This window comes from Haliaeetus albicilla, chromosome 12 (assembly GCF_947461875.1).
Source record: "Haliaeetus albicilla chromosome 12, bHalAlb1.1, whole genome shotgun sequence".
In the NCBI taxonomy this organism is placed as follows: Eukaryota; Metazoa; Chordata; class Aves; order Accipitriformes; family Accipitridae; genus Haliaeetus; species Haliaeetus albicilla.
Window position 1 is genome coordinate 17,160,299 of NC_091494.1, and position 22,064 is coordinate 17,182,362.

Consider the following 22,064-nt stretch of genomic DNA (forward strand, 5'->3'; position numbering starts at 1 on the left):
TGGTACACAAGGCCCAAGTTGCTTACATCAGTTGTTTTCCTGCTGATATTTGTGTGGTTACAGTGTATATGTAAAAGGTTTCCTAGTCCTGCATGGAACAAGTCCTCTCTAGGAACTGGCCTGTTAGACAGTCATTTCCTCAATAGACCCTTAAGCTGTGGAGTTACTGAAATTTACCACCACATGCAGCTCTGAGCCAGTTTTGTGCTTTGCTATGTGGATGCATAAAGTCTCCTTGTTATTGCTTAATTCTTCATACTCGAGGGAAGGTGATCAGAGAGGCCAGTGGGTCGATCAGGAGCTACAGAAAAATGAGGTACACAAGCGAGGTGGGTTTAGAAGCCATAGACAGGCCATGTGGTGTATATTTATGAGGAACGAGCAGGGAGCAGAACATGTGCATATTAACTTTTGTTATCTGCTATGCACAGGACAGCTTTGTTGAGATCAGTTGGAAAATACTCATAATATGTGCATAATTGGTTTATGGAGGAAATTGGGCACTTAAATGCATGACTAAGCTGGGACTTTGAGACACAGATTGCCAATGTAACTTTAATGGATAGTAGAATACTCTTCCTGTGGTGGCTTACAAAGCTGTTTTCAGAAAGTATGGAGCCACCGATAAAGCTAGCTTTGGTTTCAGCAGTTGCAGACTGATGGCACATATATGCTTGGAAGATGAGATGGCTTCCCCCCACCCTGATGAATGTGAGGTTGCAGATGTTCTAACTGCTGAGGCCTGCTGCACCCAATGCTACCTCCATGGAACACAAAACAAAACTTAGAGTTAATACAAAATAGCAGTAGTAAAAGGGTATTTGCCTTTGGTCCACTGTGCTGCTAAAACTTCAGGGAAATTAACTAGATCCATCTGATATTCAGCTTCCTGGTGTTGGGAGAGAATGGATGGGTTGGAGCTGAAAGGTCATGAAGACTTCCTTGTGCCTGAGGAGGTTTGAGCAATGTTCTCCTGGACTCTCTGCAGGCTGAGGTGCCAGAAGGTCACCATGGCTGCACCAGATTTCTCCCAATGCTATGTAGATAAAGGAAACATGAAAGAAAACAGTGAAAGCACTTTGAGGAGGCAGGAACATTACTAGTGTGTGTTCTTGTGCCAAAAAAGCTCCCAACTTGAGGTGCTTGATACTGAACTAGGACTGCTGTCCTCACCTGGCAATTTATAGATGAGCAAACTCATGTTATAATAATAAAAAACCTGCCCTTTCAGGGAGAGGGGGGGTACAAGGGCACCCATGGCGTGGTATGCTTTGGCCTCTGCATCACCTAAACCCAGCCCTAACTGGCTTACCAAGCGTTGCAGTATGGCTACTGAACACCGTGGCTGTCACTTGTTCCATACATCCTGTTTCTGTGCATCCCATTAGCGTGACCAAAATCCTAAAATGTTAGCCAAAAACATCGTTCAAATGGGAGGAAGTTCTCTTAACCTAGTTTTAATCTCATTTAGAAAAGAGTAGTAACAGATGGACAACAACTTTGAGGTGTCTGTTGAGATGTCTACAGTAAATTACTCAAGAAATCAAGGCCACAAAGCTGTATTGAAACTACTCAGTGGACTTTTTTTTTTAATGAAAACAATGTAAATGGGAAGAATATTCTCTTTATAACAAATTTTAAGTTTCTTCTGATATTTGCATATAAATCCTAACTGAACAAAATCAAGGTGGTTATTACTAAGGGCACACCCTAATTCAGAGGCAAAAAAAAAGAATTATGTCTTTTAATGTTTTAATATATATGTATATATTTAGACCTTCATCTTAAGTAATGTGGAAGGAAATAATCCGTTCTTTTAAAGTGAAATTAGTATGATTGCTCTGGCTTACTGGAAGTTAAAAAAAAAAGGACTTAAAATCTACATTTAAACTACTGAGAGAATTTGGTGTGCTTTTAAAGCTGACATTGGCCTGTACAAGTGGCTGACTAATTTCAGATTCTTCATCAAAGAGCTAGAAAAAGTGTTTGGTTGCAGAATTTTTCTTTTTTTATATAATAGTGTATTTACATGCATCTGATGTTGCTCGTGCTTAAGAAAGACATGTACATTTTATACAACCTACTGAGCTGAGTCTAAAAGTGTACGAAGACTATACTGATAACCACTAATTAATCTCTTCACAGTGAGCTGTCCGAAATTAAGGGTTTGTATATCTGGCAAAACAATGGCACTTATTCTAGACAGAAATCTATTTTTAAAAAATTGATGAAATATATGTAAGTTTGAAAGTCCAGTCTCAACATGAGCTGAAGCTGCATATTAATGGTGAAAGTAATATGCTTTTAAATGCAGTTACTCACATTTACCCTTGTAGTCTCTACCACCAGGAAATATTAAAACCTGACTCAATACCTCTGAGGGTGTGATACAAGCTTGAAAATATAATTCAAATGTAAGGCTTACGGTCCTTCATTAATGCATGCTAATGTGACCTTGCTGCATAATGGCATACAAGGAAGGCTTTTAACATCACCTTTGAAAATGCATTTGAAATGGTTATTCTCTCTGCTGCGTAACATCCAGTGAACTAGGGTATCTCTTGCTTGCATAGAATGGTGTTTACTGGTGTTCAGATAAGGCTGTTGGTACATGGGGAAAAGTTGCTAGACGTGTGTTTGTATTAATAAATGATTCTTAAATACCAGTCCTTCTATGTTTTAGATCATTTTCTTGCCAGGAGATAGAGGTCCCATCAGCCTGTTGTACATGTCCTCACCTTTGCCATGAGTGTATGTCTCACAGAGATGGCAGTTTTCAGTAACAATGTTCCCCGTGTCACTTTAATCAAGAGGTTTCACAGTGTTATCTTGCTGTCTTGTTCCAGGCTCCAGCCAAAAAGCTGTGAAAATAGGAAGCACTGAAAGAGACAGTTTATAGGACAGGGTAAAATTTTCTTTGGTTAAGCCACTTCCTTTTCCTTGTCACCTGCTTTATTCTGCCCTGTTACTCTACTGCCCACTAAATTTCTTAGAAATATATTTACATTCAGTATTTGGGTCAGCGTTCTCTCTTAGTTCTTAGAAATTAATACAACATATTAAAAATTCCTTCTTTCCTTTGAAGCTTGTATATTGATTAACCAACCGCAAATCGCCTCTTTACTGGTTTTTGTATGACATAACCATTTAGTGAGCAGAGTCTAGTCCCTTTTACAATCTTAGTCTTTTAAAAATTGTGCAATATATTTTCTCTTAAATACCTAATGCTGATAGTCACCCTTCCAAATCTGCCTACCTGACAAGGCAACTATTTTCTGTTTGTGGTATTTTATGCAAAATTAACAGAATTAGACAGTAATTCAAAGTTAAGCTAATGGAAGAGCAAACTTAATTGCATAAGGAGTTATAGGGAAAGGAACAGAAAGAGGCAGATTGGTTGGGATAAGTTTACTCAAAAGCCAAGAGGCTGATAAATATGAAAAAAACGAAGTAGCACTTAACGCAATGGGAGAGTCAGGAGAACGGCCTTGGAATAGAAGATGTTTTGGATGTCTTTCCTTGTGAGTCAAATCATTTGTGTTTAGAAGTGTGTGTATGTGGTGGAAAACAGGCAGGGAGAAGGAAAGGATAATTTCATTATCCCTTTGAAAAGGATTTCAATATATGTATAGTATTATTCAAGCAGTTTATTTTCTGTGCTAATGGCTATTTAGCTTGAGTTTCCACTGTCTAACTAATGTGCTCAAAGCCTATATTAAACATCTCTGTTCCTTAATGCTTCAGGAATGCCTGAGTTACAGATTTTATTTTATGTTGATATTTTGGCTGGGAAAGAGATTTTTCTGAGAGCGTTGTTGCTCTTGTTTTCTCTGATGGAAGTAATTATGGTGGTATAGAAAGGATGCAATTCATGGTGTAGATTTTTAGTATCTTACACTGATTATGGGTAGATGCTATATTGTTCATTCCAAATAAGGAATTTCAGGTTTCAAACTGGAAAAAAAAAAAAAAGGAGGATCCTTTAGGCTTTGAAGTCATTCTTCAGGCTCTGAAGGCCTTTATAACCTAGTTTTCTTCTGCCTGGGACTGGAAATAACATATATGAATAAAATCTAGTTTTTCTCATCGTGTTGAAATTTGAGACTAGATCATCTGGTTTTAGTTTTGGTTACACATTAAAGCTAATGGTAAAAATTAGGGACTAAAGTTGCTAATAAAGGTTACCTAAGAAGTTGTTATTGATGTCCTGAATGTGAGATGCCCACGTTCTGAGCTAATGTTAGGGCTCCTCAACGCAGGTATTTCTAACCTGCACAGTCCTGCTGGGCTGCAGGGAATGTGTTTAACGTAAAAGACATTTACATAATACCTTTAAACATGCATCAAGGCAGGGGAGATCAGACCAAACACACACTTTTTGGGAGAGCAATTTCCTTTTATTTAAAGGAAATTATACTCCTAGTATTTCTCCTCGACCCGTTTTTTTTCCAGCTGCAGACAGAATAAAAACTGCTGTGCTTTCCTGGGAAACACAAGGAGAGGGGTTAGTATTTGGTAGGGAATCTGATCCGGTGAGCAGCTACGCATTTGCAATTCAAATAAAACACTTCTTCCATGCCCAAAATACACTGTCATGTACATACACTTAGCTCTTTACAGATCATAGAATTGGCAGATTTATTGAAGTAATCTGTCATCCAGATCTTGTTAGATTCAGAAGAAGAGAGAGTAGTCGGCGTAAAGTGTCATGGTTACTCTGACAACAGCACCAAAATAAACACACAGATGGACAATGTACTAGCCCTTTTTTTTAAATACCAGTTCTGCATGGAATATGAATTATTAGCTGTGTCATGGTGTGCCATTTTCTTTCACTGTTTAAGCACATTGAATTGTTAGACACGCTTTTGCAGCCTAGCAAGTCTACAAGATGCATAAGCCTGTTCTGTTGCTGATATAAAGATGAATTGCAGATTGTCACTGGGGAAAAAAAAAGCTTGCCTGTTATCATAAAAATATGTGTATTGATCAAAACACTACTTATTTACAGGTATGTAGATGTTATTCAGATTTTCACAGCAACATAACAGCTTACTGAAAATTCACCACAACGCAGCGGGGAATGTTCACTGTAGATGTTTTACACGGCTTTGTCCTTAAATTCACACAGAGGGAAAACCACGCGTGCAGGAACGTCCTTCCTCAGTAGTAATAACTAATGGCCACTTAGTTCGTGAGCAACTCAAGCAAGCGGGTTACCCACTTAAGGCTTGGATTTACTAACGCTGGACCGCAGCTCAGCTCTTCCCTCATGCCTCCGCCATCTCGCTCATGGCCACATCTCCTCTATTCTACAATTGTTTTTCTTATCTTTGCCTCTTCCGCTTACTTCCCTGTGCGCGCTCGGCCCGAGGCAGGCCCCGGCCTGCTTGGAAACCTCTGGCGAAAGATGTTGCACAACGTAGCTGGTAAATCACGGAGCCGCTTCGTTTATCTCCTTCCTGCAAGTCACTGCTGGCTCTCACAGCGGGCGCACCCCAGCCCTTCCAGCGCTCTCAGAGCCTGGACCACATCCCTGAAGTGATTTTTTTTTTTTTTTGGTAACCGCCAACAACGCAACTCCCTCGGCCTTTTGTCCCAGGTCATGTTTTGCTGTTTCCCGCACCTGTTGCTCTTTGTCTCGGGAGACGTGGGGCAAACCCGACCCTTTCCATTCCCTCGTAATGGCTGTGAAGGGTTTCGGGTAGCATTTAAGCACCGAAAACCCGCGCCTCGTGGAGCTGCTAGGTGGACACCCCCCCCCCCCCAGGCTGACGGCTGTTGACCACCCGGAGAACCACAGGGCACGAAGAGAGGCGGGGTCAGCCCGGCCGGCAGCAGGCTACACGCGTGGGCCGCCACAGACCGCTCCGCCCGGGCGCGGCCTGGCGGTCCCGGGGCGGCCGGCTCGTCCCCGCGGCCCCGCCCCGCCGGGAGCGCCGCCCTGCGGCCGGGGCCGGGCGCCCCCGCGGCCGAGGCGAAGGGCGGGCCGCGGCTGCCCGGGGGCCGCCCCCGTCGGCCGCGGGCGGGCGGGCGGGCGGAAGAGGAAGCGTCGGCTGTCCGGGAGCCGGCGGCAGCGGAAGGCTCGGTGGCGGGCGTGGGGAGCCCGAGCCCAGCCCAGGCCCTTCCCCGAGCAGCGGGCGGCGGCGGAAGACGATGATGAGGGCCGCCGGGCTGCTGTGGGCCGCGCTGTGGGGCCTGCTGCTCCCGCCGGTAAGGGGCTGCGCTGCGCTGCGCTGCCCGAGGCGCCGGGGCCCGGCTCCCGGGCGGGCCTGGGCCGCGCCGCGCCGCTTGTGGCGGGCCGGGCGAGTGCGGGGTGGCGGTGGGGCCGCCCGCCGCTCCCCCTCCTCTGCTCGGCCGAGGGGTTTCCTCTGTTCTCCTTATCCCCCGGTTCCACCGTTCCCCGAAGGACCCCGACCGCCGCGGGCAGGGTCCGGTCCGCGTAGCTCTCGCCTCCTCCGGCCGGACTGGTGCGTGCCCCCGCCGCCAAACGCCTCCGGGGCGGTTTCGGGCCTGCCTTGGGTGAGGACCCTCGGTGTCCCCCCCCCCCCCAAGTCCCTACTCTCTCCCCCGTGCCCGGGGAGCACAGGCCGTACCCGGGCTCCGGTCACGCGTCGGTGGGTTTGGATAACAAGTCTCCGGGGTGCCTGTGTAGATAAACGCTGATGTTGTTTGTAGAGGTATTTAAATTAGGGTGCTGGGGAAGGGGGGAAGCTCGCGGTGCGCGTAGGTGTTGGCTTTTGGCATGTTCATCTTAAGTGCCATTTTGGTTCCTGTGTGGGACATCTTTGCAGCTTCTCTCTGCGCACAGGTGTATATTGCTGTGGAAATCTGGTAGATTGCTTTCTGCCTAATAGAGTAGTGTGGTGGGTTGCCCCTGCCTGGGGGCCAGGTGCCCACCAAAGCTGCTCTATCACTCCCCTCCTCAGCTGGACAGGGGAGAGAAAATAAAACAAAGGGCTCATGGATCGAGATAAGGATGGGAAGAGATCACTCAACAGATTACTGTCACAGGCAAAACAGACTCGACTTAATTTATTGCCAATCAACCAGAGCAGGGTAATGAGAAATAAAACCAAAGCTTTAAAAAACCTCCCCCCACTTCTTCCCAGGCACAGCTTCACTCCTGAATTCTCTACCTATCCCCTGCCAGTGGCGCAGGAGGATGGGGAGTGGGGGTTACGATCAGTTCATCACACATTGTCTTTGCTGCTTCATCCTCCTCAGGGGGAGGACTCCTCACACTCTTCCCCTGCTCCGGTGTGGGGTCCCTCCCACGGGAGACAGTCCTCCACGAACTTCTCCAACGTGAGTCCTTCCCACGGGCTGCAGTTCTTCATGAACTGCTCCAGCATGGGTCCCTTTCATGGCATGCAGTCCTTCAGAAGCACACTGCTCCAGCATGGGTCCCCTGCAGGGTCACAAGTCCTGCCAGCAAACCTGCTCCAGTGTGGGCTTCTCTCTCCAGGGGTGCACAGGTCCTGCCGGGAGCCTGCTCCAATGTGGGCTTCCTTCGGGGTCACAGCCTCCTTTGGGCATCCACCTGCTACTGTGTGGGGTCCTCCATGGGCTGCAGGTGGATATCTGCTCCGCTGTGGACCTCCCTGGACTGCAGGGGGACAGCCTGCCTCACCATGGTCTTCACCACAGGCTGCAGGGGAATCTCTGCTCCAGCGCCTGGAGCATCTCCTCCTCCTCCTTCACTGACCTTGGTGTCTGCAGGGTTGTTTCTCTTACGTGTTCTCACTCATCTCTCCAGCTGAAGTTTCTGTGCCCACTGCAACTTTTTTCCCTTCTTAAATATGTTATCACAGAGGCGCTACAACTATTGCTGATGGGCTTGGCCTTGGCTAGTGGTGAGTCTGTCTTGGAGCCAGCTGGTACTGGCTCCATGGGACATAGGGGAAGCTTCTAGCAGCTTCTCACAGAAGCCACCCCTGTAACTCCCCTGCCGCTACCAAAACCTTGCCACACAAACCCAATACAAGTAGTGAAATGGGGAAGCCAGAAACCTCTGTGATCTTCTGAAGCAGTGTGAAGGGCATATCTGCATTCCACTAAGTCGTTTTGTTGTTGGGGTTTTCTTGTTTGTTTGCTTGTTTTTAACATAATTTTTACCTTGTTTTGGTAAGGCAGGATGCAGAGTACTTTCCTGTGTAGGAAGTCACCACCGGATATGCTCAACAGCAGGTGCACAGCGCAGTTTGTTAATGCCTTGAGAATTTTTTTGGGTGAAGTAGCTACGAAGTACTCCCTCACTGTTTGTGAGTCCCATGTAGCTGTCGTTAGTTGTGTTGGGGTTTTCTGAAGAGTAGCTTTGCTCCTTAACCCAGTGGTTTGCTGCTGCTGACAGGGGAAGGGGCTTCTCCTGCCCTCCTGTAAGACTTCAGGCCCTGTGTCCTGCCTCCTCCTTTGCTCTACAAATGCAGGTGTAGTAGTGGTGAGTTTTAGACCAGGCCATTCAGCCTCAAGAACAGTATCCTGAGACTAACAGCGTGGGGAGTTAGCTCTCGGGAAGGTGCTAGGTTTTCAGGGAAGGACCACTGCTGCTCTCTGGGCACACGCACTGGTTCCCCTGGGTCGCAGTGTCCGGAGGGAGGGACGGTTTGCGTGTGTGTCACAGGGATGCTGGCAGAACTACGAAACAATGCTTGTTATGTTCATGGCTATTTTTTTCCCTACCTTTTTAGGTTTCTGTGAGGTTTATGTTGTTACTTGCTACGTACAAAATACCTTCTCGCTGTTCTGTAGCTTTGTGTTTCTTCTGTGTCTTATCTAGATGCTAACTGTGATGGGTATTGTAAATATAGGCTTGGTTTGGTCTCTGTGTCCACTGGTTCATATAACTTCCAGTATTCTAGGTGGTGGGGTTACTGGTGTACTCCAAAGCTTAACAGTCAGCCCAAGGTTATATCCCTGCAGTGACAGGGATGTGTTAGGAAAAATAAGGATTAGGAGACGTTGTCTTCTCTGTCAAAGATAAAGAATTATACAATTAAAGTTTAAAGGTGGTAAAGGGAGGAAATATAATGAGGGAATCATCTGTCAAAAATAGGAAGAAATTTGTTTGAAGGTGAGAGGCCATTGGCAATTGTTTGAACCTGAAGTGAAAGCAGGAGATGATGCCCCTTTAGGTAGGGACAGCTGTCACGCCTCTTCTCCGCATGGGAACATTTTTATGCTGGAGCAAGGCAGCCTATGGAAGCAGGTGAATCTTTTCATGAGCAGTTTTGTGGACACACTCTTAGTCTTCTACTTAAGTAACAAGATTGAAAATGTGCTCAGTAAGAAATTTTTACTTTGCACATATGCTGAGAGTAAGATTTGTTTTGTACACTTCAGTGGCACAGCTGACTGCAAGGTCACGTACCCAAACTGGCAGCCCTTGTCTGTTGTGAAAGAAGGATACTGAAGCAATTGGAAAATAATAAAAGTTCAGGTGGATGCAACAGGATTTCAGTGGGGGTGTTCCAAGTGAGGTGTAGCATGTAGTGTTTCTCTTCATTTTTGACTTCTAAATGCTGTCTTTAGAGCTCAGCAGTGAATACGTGAGGGTAAACGTCATGCTCTGGTCCTCCCTCCCCCCACCTCACGAGAAAGAATTGTGTTCCCTGATTCATCCCCAGAGAAGGGAAGCTTGCCAAACAAAACCTGCGTATCAAATAAGCAAGCAGTCACTCCTTCTAGGTAGACTTACACTTGTGTAGCATTAACACGTGATTTCCTGGAACCCAGAAAACACTTACTATTCTACTTTGTGAAGCAGAAAGAGCTTTTAATGGATGGAAACATCGGGGTTTTGCACCTTTTGGAAGTCCTTATTGCTTTTAATTTGCCATTAGTTTGTACTTTTAGGTGACTGCGCTTAAGAGGGAAGCTTGATAACTTTTGTGCTGATCATAAATCATGAAACAACTTATTTTACCTGACAGCTGAAGAACTGTTATATGTTAAACAGTTAATGTGCTCAGGCCCTTTGACACAGTTCTCCCATCAGATGTTCATGTGCTATGGCCAATATAATGGATTCCTCTGAAGAAGGTTTTTTGCTATTCAAACCAGGCAGACGTAAACCTCTGAAACAATATTGTCACATGTTTTTCTTTTCTCTGTAGTTCTCACTGCAGAATACTGATACACTAGCCTGAGGAAAAATGCCTCTATAGCACTGTTAATGATTAGCATTGTATATTTGACAAATATTTGGGCTTTCCCCCCTTACCCATGCCTACTTCTAGCTTAATATATCTATGTTCTTTCAGACAAACCTGGAATTTACAACAGAATTTAATTTTTTTTAATCTCTTCATACTTCCTAATATTGAGGTCAGTTTCTCTCAAGAAAAAGTCAAAATGAGATCATCTCCCAGTTTTCCTTAAGGTGACACTTCTTTGAGATACAAATGATACTTACTTGTTTTCGCTACTTTGCAGCTGTAGCTACATCTAGTCCTTAGTCTGTTCATTTATCTACTTAGATACCTGGCCTTTATTAGTATATTAATGCTTGGGGAGAAGTATATATCCCTAAAATTATCAGAAGTTTTAAAATTCATATGTATTAGTAAATAACAGAAATAGTAATATGTGAGGCACTCTGAGGGTACTCTTAAGAGACACCAGTATTTCCTTAACTACGCAAGTTCTTCTTCTTAAGAGATTTAGTTGATCTCTTTGTGTTTACAGTTATTTGATAAAAAATATTCTAGGAATTGCCATATAAGACCTTTATTAGTAGGGGAAATTCTAGATTCTGCAAGGAGGGAAAGACTTTAATCCACTTTTCCATGTACTGTTTTAATTGCTTTCTATGTAAAATTTTACACTTTTGGAAAGTACAGAATAAAGAATCTGAAATCATTTGCCTAGGTTTCTTGATGAGATTCTGTTTGGTGACATGAACTGTACATGTAACAAATACATTGTATTTGAAATGAGGATAAGCAGCATTATGCAGTGACTAGATTCTTACTAGTTTTCCATCTTGCTCTCAAGCTACCCATCTCTCATGGACTCAATCATTATATAAAATAATTAATTGAATAAATTCCTTTTCTTCGAACAGCTCTTTCTCTTCCTAACAGCTTTTTAGAAGAATGCCTGTATACTGATATTCTGAACTTTGTTTAATTCAGAACACCCTGGTTTATTGCAGGTAACTGCAGATGAGGGGATCCTGCATGCTTCTGGAAGTGGTGTACCACCAGTAACGAAGGATTACTGCATAATTTACAATTCTCATTGGATATCTCTTCCAAAGAGCCTGGACAATGCTGTAAGTAGTTTATAATCATACTGCCTAAGAAAACTAGAATGCAGAATGAATTTGGGTCAGCTATAAGTGGTCTTCAAAATCTTGAGTTAAATAGGTGCTACAATGAATATTTACCTTTTTGGGTCATGTCCGCCCCCCCCCAAATATCTGTAGCAAACATTTCTATACTTTAGAAAGTCAGCTTCTAAAGTTTACAAAGATCATGCTCTCTCTATGCTTAGAATCGGTTTCAAATATGTTTACATACTCATCTGATATTGTTAGTTTTTTTCTTCAGGTGTTGTCAGTATGTCTGAGTTTTAGATTTGGGTGTGAAACTTCTGTTTATTTGTTGACAAAAATGTTGTAAACTTGTGAAACGGATTTCTTATATTGGTTCATCAGTTTGATCTTCTGTTTAATTATCTTGAAAATGTGGTGGAATAGGAGATTATGTGGAATGTATCATCACGCTGTTATCTTTTGAGTGTATTTCTTTGAGCCAAACTAGGGTGTGAAGCATAAACAAATTTTCTTTAGGGACTCTTCATATAAACAGGAAATACTTTGTGTTTGGAAGTGATCAAGGCACTCTTCTCTCTTTTCCCTCCTGTCATTCATTAGCAGGTTAACTCAATGTAAAACAGAGTAAAAATCATTTGTCTGCCCCAAACATCTTTGCTGTGCTACTTTGGCCACTGGAATGTCTTGACCAAAGAAAACTGATGATAATTTAAAAATAATTGTCAATATGAAATTGAACTTTGAAATAAGGATACAAGTTGGGTTTTTTTGGGTTTTTGTTTGTTTTTTTTTTTTTTATTCTTTTGTAACAAGTAGTATGTTATCAACCTCACCAACTGTTTTTGAACAAGTATTATACTTCAGAACTCTGGGTATGTTGTATCCTTCAGTGTTCTTTTGGCTTGTGAAGCCTGGAAATATCACAGACTGTACTCTGGATTCCCCAGAACTGCAAGCAGTGATTTTACTATATAACCAGTTTCTTACATTTAAATTACAGCAACAACTGCTGTGAAATTGCATTTAGAAACAGCCAGATATTTTGGCTGTATGCTGCTCTAAATGTCCCTCAGTACTGCAGGCTGCAGAAACTGCTGCTCTGATTTTATATTCCTGAATTAATGATTCCCTTCTGTTACACCACTTTCTGGCAAACCTCAAATTAGGGAGCATAGTAGTCTTCTAGATGAGTTTGCAGTATCAAATTTCCTACTTTTATCATGTTCTTTTTCTCTCTGCAGACTTCCAGGACTCTGGAAAACCTGACTTCTACAGTACTTTGCAGTTCTTCTGAAGTTCCTTCTGGCTTAATGAAGGACAAAGCAGTTGTAGTGATGAGAGGAAACTGCACTTCTTTGGAGAAAGCAAGAATTGCACAAAGTTTGGGTGCTAAAATGCTGTTGATTGCCAGTAAACCTAGGCTGGTAAGTTACAACATATAGTTTTCTTCTGTAGTGAAATAGTGTCTTACCTATTTGGTCCGATGCAGTGTTGTGCAGGGTTAGCTGAGAGAAACCCCAACAGCAGAGGACCCTGGCAACGTGTGGGATTCCAGCATGAGTCATTAACCTTCCCCACAGAGTGCTGCGTTGCTGCGACTGCTGTTCCTGAGACAGAGGGTCGTTCCAAGTTAGCTCTGTGCAATGCTGTGTTATGTCATCTAAAAGTATCTACAGCTGAATTGTATTTTTAATCTGCTCTTTGTATCTTTAATCATGTTTCTGAATGCAAATGCTTATCTTTGTCATTCCCTAATTTGAGTGTACTCTGAACTCCCTGTAATCTTAGGTGATACTGTTTTAGACACACGTGACAAAAATAAGCTAGGAAAATGTAATCCAAAATTGGAAATTAAAAAAGGCATTTTGAGGTACCTTTACAGGTACTTCTGTTGCTTTTTTGTTCTTACAGCAGCAGTATGCATGTACAAATTTTGCAATTTATGAATTTGTGTGATTATCATGAAAAGTTAATCTTGTTTTAAAAGCATAGAGAATAAAACCAGTTTTGATTATCCCTTGTAATACTATAAAAACACAAGAACTTTATGAATCCAGATGTGTTGGTAGTATCACCTGCTTTGATTTAAGTACATCTGTCTTCATTAATCTTTTGCAAAAGGTGATGAATGAGCACTTTTTTTTTTGCTACACGTATACTGGAATTTAAAGGATAATCTGCTTTTGGGGATCTAACCTGCTTTGCAAATAGGCTCAACATACTTATTGACACTTTCTCTTTTAGTCTCCTCTTTCAGATAACAAGACTGATTTTGAAGATGTAACTCTTCCAGTTGCTCTTATAAGATACAATGACATAGTAGATATGCAGCTGGTAAGTAATAAACTTCAACATGTTATGGTTTGTATAAACTTAAGTTTTTGGACAAATAGATAAAATAATTTCAGGTCAGATCTGGATGTCTGTGTGATTTGAATGTGCATAGATACTGCTTTCAGTTTCATGGGAGAGGATGGATATTAAGTCATGGAAGTCCTAGTCTTCCTAATTCAGGTTAATTTGAGAGAATGATTAATTAGAAAACTAAGAATGGGAAACGTAATACCTAACTGGAGGGAGGGTAATCTTAGAAGTCTTGCTGGTAAACAAGATAAGCAGCCTTCCAGTAGACTTGTATGCAGTTGCAGTGGCCTGACATACGTCAGGAGCTATAGCCTGAGCGAGCTGTTCCTTTAGCACAGACAGTAGAACAGTTGAACTTGTACCTACTGGCATATCTTTCAGGCAAGCAGTACCTTATCAGGTTGGATCTTGAGGAAGGTGTGAGGTTTTTTTTTGTCTTTGCCAGATGATGATCACTCTCTTTTACAGCATGACAGCATCTGTTACAGAGCAGTTAGGCAGTATAGTTCGAGTTTCTGCTGATGAGTTCACGGTGAGATGCCAAGCGTTTGTCATTAAAATGCGTCAGTTGTGGTATCTCCTACACTTTATAAGCAGTGGAGTTTGTTTTGGGGGTATTTGGAGTTTGTTTTCCTTGACATGTAATATTAGGATACAGAATATTGCAGAGGGTTTTAAAGAAAATAGTATCTTTTCTTCAGTGTGGCCTTTTCTGTTGTTATTGTTGTTTTGTTTTTTATTTGGTGTTAAATAGCTTTGCTAGGCAGGAGTTGCACTGCACGTGTTTTTCTGTGAATAGCAGAGGCTAGTGCTGACCTGTGTAGTCTTAGCTTCTTGGATTGAATTTGCAAGCTCACTTCACCATTTCTGCTCTTAATCTTCAGAGCTGCCATGGGAGGTTGTCTTTGGTAAGTATGCAAACTGAAACGGTGCCTAGATGTATAGGACTTTGGTTGTTTACTGTCTGTTCCCATTAAAGATTGGTTCTTGCCGAGCACTGACATGACTGAAGGTTTGTGATGACTATCCTCAATCTGCTGTAGTCTTGATGAATACTGTGTTTTGGTTCAGGTTGTCCTCTGTCTTCAAATTTGTTCCTTCAAGTAAGACAAGTAGTGTTTGCTTAGCTGAGTGGTTTAAGATATGTCCTACTAACATGAGAGGGAGCTAGGGCAAGATTAGATCCCTAACTTGTTCTGAATCTTCTCAGCACCACTTTATTGCCTAGTGCTGCTTGGAGTGGTGTCATGTAGAATCACTTCTGTATAACTCTAGTAATCCACCAAAGTAACTTTGCTAGTAGTGTGCCAGGTGATGTCTCATAGTGCTGTTGAATCAAAGAATTCAGTTTTGTCTTAGAATGTGAGTCATGAAAGTAGTGAGGAACACAGCCTAGACTACAAGTGACCCTTTCCTAGTTCTGATGTAGTTTTTGCCAAAGCCTTCTGTCATGTCACTGGCAGCTGTTGTTTTGAATGGCATGTGCTGCTTAGAAGCTGGCAGCCATTGTAGTCTTCCTACTACAGTTGTATTTCTGTTTTAACTCTTTTCAAGGCTTCTAACTTTCTCCTTTTATTTACAAGAGACAGCACCAGTCTGAGGGCAGCTAGTTTGTATAAGCATTCTTTCTACTTTTTGTTAGAAGACTTCATTTCTGTTAGCTTTCACCATTCGAGTCAGGTATAGTATGAGTCCTGATAGTGATAGCAGAGTGTTACAAACCTTCCAGTAAGTGGACAGCTCTCTTGCAGAGTTACCTGATGTGATGTATTTGGTTCTAGTGCTCCCTGTGGTGGAAGTTGAGACTCTGCAAGTTTTTAGTGAAGAGCAGAACAATAGGAACAAAAGGAAACAATCACTCTGGATTCTAATGTGAATTATACTTTATAAGATTTATGAAACCTAAAGGGAAAACTCGATTAAGACATGTTGGAATTGAATACTAAAAATGTATAAGCTTTTAGGTTTCTTGGGGTTTTTTGGCGCTTTTTTTGTGTCTGTCTGTGTTTTGGTTTGGGGTTTTGTTTTACGTACAGGATGCTGTAATTTGAATACTTTTTTTTTTCCTTTTTCTAATGTTATGTTCCACTTCATACAACTGCAATGTTTCACTAGAATTTAATTTACTTTCTTGTTTTCTGAACTTCCATAACTTCAGGCAAAGGAATTATTCTGACTTCTTTAGCCTGCAGTAAGGTTAGTATCTGTAATTAGATAATTCAGATGCTGAAATGAATCAGCTTTCTTCACACATGGCCAGTGTATTCCACTACACTACATAGCTTCCCATTCAGTCTCTCCACTGCCAGTTTGATCTTCCTGTAGCCAAACCTGTCTGGTATGTTCATCTCCTCTCCCGCTTGTATCCCACATGCAGGCTGTTAACAAATCTGTTTTACTGCTGCATCTCTGAAGTTGTGTGTTCACTGCAGGATTGCTTTAGATGCCTTGACTGACTTTGACTACAACAGCAAACCTTTCTTTCCTACCACCTTTCATTTCCTGTCAAATTATTATCCTTTCTTTGTTTCTTAAGTCTCACCTTTCAGTCAAATGGAAACATCTTGGTTTTGCTTTCAAGATTTTTGTACAATTCGGTATCAGTTATATCTCCATGTTCCTTCCCATCTTCTTCAGTGTCCTTCAGCTGATTGTTTTCTTTTACTTTGGTCTTAAATTTTTAAAGTAGTGTGAAATTGCTTTCTTTTCTTTTGAATCCATCTCAAATCATGTTCGTGTAAAGCTGCTGTTTACTAACTTTCTGCCACCTTGAGTTTTCACTGTGTCCTGTCTGAAGCATTGTGCCTGTATCTCAACTGTGAGTTTTGTGGTTTCAGGAGCTAGAGGTAGACCTCTGCTGACATGTTGGTGGACCTGTGAGTTTGTATGTAAAGCTGATTGACTCACATAGGCTTTCCTGCAGAGCAGATGTCTTTGATAGTACTTGGTATGTTTGGGGGATGAAAAACACTTGGGCTAGAGGCACAAAAGTGTTGAAAGAATGCAAAGTAGTACCATTTTGCCTTGTGGTATCCATGTATTTCCACAGCAGTAGTAATAGGGTTGTTTTCAAACCTGACCATCCTGAAAGGTAGCATGGAAAGCATTGCTTCTTTACAATGACCAAGGCAAATATGTGGCATGTCTTGTGCAGTAAGTTGAAAACTTGCTCTCAGCATTGTGTAGGTTAAGAGCAGGAAGTCATGATGGGCATCTTATTGGAAAATAGGCGATATAATTTCTTTATTGTCCTTATGAACCAACTTGTATGTTATTTTTCAGATGCTTGGAAATGAAGTTAATGTGACTCTGTATTCACCACCTTTGCCAGAGTTTGATTGCAGTATGGTTGTCATCTTCCTAATTGCTGTGTTTACAGTGGCACTAGGAGGCTATTGGAGTGGAGTAGCAGAACTGTAAGTTTGTTAAACGGAACTGCTTAAATTACGTGGAGTACAAATTTTGTGAAAACTGTCACTATGATCAGTAAGAAATTATGTTCTTTTAGGTTGGTAATTAAAAAGAAGAGAAGATCTAGGTGCAGTAAGCTGCTTTGCCGTGAAATGCTTGAGCACTGCAACCTTTGAAAAGTCACCATAGATCTTTCAGGAGCCTTGACTAGTAGATTGTAAAAGTCCCTGAGGGCTAAGGCAGCTCTTGGGAGGAGGAATGAGTTAACATTTTGAGAAATTACCAAATACCCTAGGTATTTTAAAGATGCCTTTAAAATCCAGTGATCCAAGAGGTACATACGTAGTTGTATGTAGTGTCTGCTTTGGCAGGGATCTGTACAACTGCTTCCTCCCAGCTGGCTGACCAGCACCCTCTGGGATGTCTCTGCACTGTATTCCTGTCACTAGGAGCACTGGGGAATGCGATCTGGTTGTGTCTGGGTGGCTTCAGACAGTTAAAGTTCAACCCAGGCTTATCTGCTTCAGCTTTGTGTGTTGTCTGGTGGAGCAACAGAGCCAGGGGCAATAGCAGCTCTAGGACTAGGCAGGGGCAAGGAGGCAGCAGGAGTCCCTTTGCAGGGAAGGGGACAGAGTGGGAGTGTAGAAAGTGGCAAATGCAGGGAAACGAGGGCTGGTAGGGGTTTCTGCACTGTGCTTGAGGGGTGTGTGGCTTTGTTTAGTGAACTGAAGCACACTCAATGTACAGAACTGTTTTTAGTCTGGGGTTAAACTGGATATAGCTGGCCTTTCAGAGCATGGTATTATTCTGTAGTATTTCTTGGATGCCTGCATATGCTGAATGGGCCAGTGTGTGTTGCTACCTAGGGTTTCCCATCTCAGTGGTGTTCCAGTGCTTTGCTCCCCAGAACAACAGGGAATGGATTGTATGTGATAACAACAGCTTCCTCTTTCCCACTAGTTATGCAAATCTAGTGATTTTAAAGAGATTAAAGAAGTAGAAGGGGGTGTGTGTGTTTCTTTTTTTAAAGGTTGGATCTGATTATGCTTCTTTTTTACCCTGCAGTGTTATAGGGTGTGGCTGCACTGAATGCTAAAATAACAAAATGTGATGTTGTCTCCCATATTGAAAAATACCTAGATGTAATTATATTAAACTTTTTAAAGTGCACTTTCATAAAACTAGGGTGAGCTTTTTTTTAAAAAGCTGCTTATTCAAAGTGAGAAGGTGATTCATCTAACAAAGTACTTTATTCCTGTGGGTTTTTCTCTTTTGAAGGTAGCGGTTTCAGTGCTGAATTCAGCATTTTGTAGGTAGGTCCTGGGATTTGTCAGGAACATGCTATCTGATGGGCAAGTTGCACTAGCGTCTGTACTAAAGAGTAGTAGAGCTATCTGCTCAAAGAACAAACACAACAATTTAAGTCTCCTTATTTTGCATGGTGAGGTATAAATATGGAGTGTGTATGTACAGAAATCATACTCTCAGTGAAAATCCCCAATTACACCCCCTCTCTTTCACTTACTCTCTAATTATGAGGTGTAAGGGTAAAAGAACTGGTAGTTAGCTAGCTTCATCCTGCTAACATGAATGGGATTTGCAGACACTTAATGTCTATAGTTGAGGTTTTAAAACAGTGTGTTAATACCCATTATTTTGATTTATCATAGACATATTGATCAGATTGACTACATTTAGCCCAAGAAATTTTGTAGTCAGAGGTGATGCACTAATAAGAGTTGAGTGTGTGCATCCTGAAAAGGAGTTTAAGAGTTTTGATATTGGACTGCTGTTCCTCACATGGGTCAGGGTTTTGGTTTGGGGTACTCCTTAAAGTTGGCAATCACCAGACAACTGGAAAGGAGGGCAGTTAAGATTCTTTTATCTTGTAATCTCTGCTAGGTTAGAAGTGCATATCTCCATTAAAAAATGGAGAGAAATTCAAACAATAAACATACCATTTTTCTGTATTTTTAAGTCTAACAATGATATGAAGGATTAAACTGAAATGCTGTCAGTCTAAATGCTTTATAACCAACAATTCTGGTCATAGTAAAACATTTTCATAATCTGTCATCTGAGGTAAATGCATTTGTTTTCTTAAAACAGTGAGAATTTGAAAGCAATAGCAAGTCCTGGGGAGAGAGAAACAAGACGGAAGAAGGAAGAAAATGTTACTTTCACCCCTGTGACAGTTATCTTGTTTGTTGTCATCTGTTGTGTCATGCTGGTCTTACTTTATTTCTTCTACAAATGGTTAGGTAAGAAACAATGGATAATTTAGTTTGACTTACTTTTCTGCATGATCTTATTAGGTGTCTAAGTCTGAAAAGCTAGATATCTTAACAAAAAACAATGTAATTTTTTTTAATTGTTCTCTCCATGCATGAGTTGAGGGTTGAAAAGATGTAGTTGTTACTTAAGAGAGAAGCTTTCCTCTGCTCTCTTACAAAGGCTGCCTTGACAGTGCTTATTCTGAATGAAGTAACATGGAGGAGAGGTGACTAGTGACTAGTAAAAAACGTATTTGATGTATGTCAGTGTTCTTGGGAGGATGGCAATGATAACTTAGTAGTGTTTAGAGTGAAAGTTTTTGTTCAGTATTGCTGCATTGATGTTGAGTTTGTGGTTGCAGTGCCCTAACTAAAGTACCAGGCAAAATGGCATTACCATAATAGAATGAACTCAAGCATACTAGCAATAAGCTAAGTTCTTGAATCATGTAATTCCAGTAAAATATAGTTTCCAAACTGTTGGTTGGGGTTTTTTTCTGCCCTCAAATCATGCAACCAGAAAATGTACACTGTTTTAAATTATACTTTTTGGTATAAACAATGTAACTTTAATTCTGAAAGCTTCCTAAATTCACTCTTTCCTAGAATTTGTTACCAGTTAACCTCCTGCTTCTGCAAAAGAAACTTCACCATCCTGACTTCTGATTTTGTTTAGCTTTTGTTATCTTCGCTATGGGCATTGCTATGTTTACTAAACTTGTCCCACTAAAAGACTTTTGATGTGATCAAAAGGTTTAGGTTAGAAATGTCCCCTGTTTACTCTGAGGTGTTTCAGGTGAGATTTAGGAAGAAGTGAAGAAAGAGACCTCTTAAAGGAGAAAGGGAGAGGGGTAACAAATTAGTTAGGGGGAGGGAGAAATGTGAACGGTTCCAAGAAAATACAGAGGAGGTTTTTGCTAAGAAGCCTTAGTTTTGTGCCCTTTGGAGCAGACATATATGAAATTTCTTGGAGGTAAAAAAGCTGTTACCATGGTATGATATGCTGTCCCAGGGAAAAATCTGTATTTAATTAAAAACAAGTAACCAAAAAAACCCCACTTTGATATGTCACTACTGTAGTGTGTGAATGTTAAGTTGTAATATCAGTACTTGGGGTTAAGATCAATTCTGTAACCAAAGTACTAGGGAGGGAGTGTTTCCAGCACAAAGCCAGTTGCAAAGCTGAGCTCTGTGATGGAGTTCTCTGTATCTCTTTTCGTAAGTATTCGGGCATTATTAATTCTGCATTGTTGCCTCAAAATTTTAGATTTCCTAAACAGCTGATTTCTTACTGACTTCAGAGGAACCTGTTGTGCAAAACTTGTTTTGCCTGTTGGAGGCTTAACAGATCCTAATGGCGCACGATCTTGGTTACAACTATAAAATCCACCTTTCTTGCCTGTTTTTTCAGTAATCTCCTTATAGGTATCAGAATTGCTTTCTAGCCAGACCTTCCCTACCAGAAAAACCCCACCCAAAACCCCAAACCCCAACTAGCAGAACAACTGATTTTATTGTTTGTCCACATTTCAAGGTGCTTACCATAAGTTAGAATACATAATATACTATAAGTTAGAACATGGCATATTGAGTTCTTTCCTAACCAGGTGGTTCCTAACTACACAGAATTTTTTTGGAAGGCATGGGGTGTTTCTTGTCTTAAAATGCCACGTAAATCTTCAGTCAGATCTTGGGGATGCTAAAATTTTTATGCATAAGCAGGCAAAGTGATTAAAGGGAAAATTTGAAGTGAGGAGTATTATCAGAAATTGAGAAAACTGGCAGTTGTAAAATATCACTTTGGTTTTAGCCTTAACAAAATAAAAGTATGTGAAAGCAGTAACAGATGACATATTTCTTCTTAAAGGGAGGAAAAAAAAATGTTTTTCAGTTAAAAAATTTCAAAACTCAGGTCTTTCCTTGATGAGAACTCTTGTCATGGCAGAGATGCTCAGAATTCAGCACTTTCTGTAATCAGCTGACTATAGTCTCCAATGACTGTGTCGAGCAGTGCTATAACTATTAACAGTTTATATCAAATGTACATCATTGTGTTTGATTCCTGTTTGCAATTTTTTTCTATTGTATTTTGTCACTGATTCCTATCTTCCATTCTTCTTATTTAGTGTATGTTATAATATCAGTCTTCTGCTTGGCATCTGCAATGAGTCTATACAACTGTCTTGCAGCATTGATAGGAGAAATACCTTTTGGGCAGTGCAGGTATAGTACACCTTTAAATTATTATGAATGTAAGGTTTCTTTTGGGTATTTTCTGGTTGCTACTCAAGGTAGTGTGAAAAAATGAGAACAGTTTGACAAGTTGTTTCTTGTATGGTTTAGTGTGTGTGTGATTGTTAAAAAAGAAAATTAGAAGTTCCTTTAATAGATATTAAAGGTATCTGTAGCATAATCAACAGTTAAAATAGCGTTATGGGAGGCTTGCTGCATTACCTTTATTTGAAAGCATTGCTATAATCAAACTTGAAAGGCTCTGCTTGGCTGTCTGAGCTAGGTTTTACAAAATTCTGATTGCCTGTAGGATGTGCTTACTTTGTTCATCAAGGAACTCCATAAGGGGGAATCCTGCACATGAGATCCTGTTTTGAGCAAGTACTATGCTATAGGCAATAGAGGTGGTTCCCCCCCCCCCCCCCCCCTTATTTTAATCTCTACTGTACCTGTGACAGACCCAAGTTTTAACTTCCTTGCGAAGGCAACACATTGCTCATGTCCTC

The 22,064-nt window shown here is 41.4% G+C and overlaps 1 protein-coding gene across 4 annotated transcripts in view; it reads left to right on the forward strand.

Annotated features, from left to right (window-relative positions):
• Positions 1–6,029: 6,029 nt before the first annotated feature.
• SPPL2A (signal peptide peptidase like 2A) overlaps positions 6,030–22,064 on the forward strand; it is a 30,527-nt gene continuing 14,492 nt past the window's right edge. For all 4 annotated transcript variants that reach the window (XM_069798328.1, XM_069798327.1, XM_069798331.1 and 1 more), the window contains exons 1-7: positions 6,030–6,213; positions 11,156–11,275; positions 12,520–12,702; positions 13,523–13,612; positions 16,925–17,058; positions 19,163–19,314; positions 21,453–21,549. In XM_069798328.1, coding sequence (XP_069654429.1) covers positions 6,157–6,213; positions 11,156–11,275; positions 12,520–12,702; positions 13,523–13,612; positions 16,925–17,058; positions 19,163–19,314; positions 21,453–21,549 — 833 coding nt within the window. In that variant the 5' untranslated portion in view covers positions 6,030–6,156. The remainder of the gene's footprint in view (positions 6,214–11,155; positions 11,276–12,519; positions 12,703–13,522; positions 13,613–16,924; positions 17,059–19,162; positions 19,315–21,452; positions 21,550–22,064) is intronic.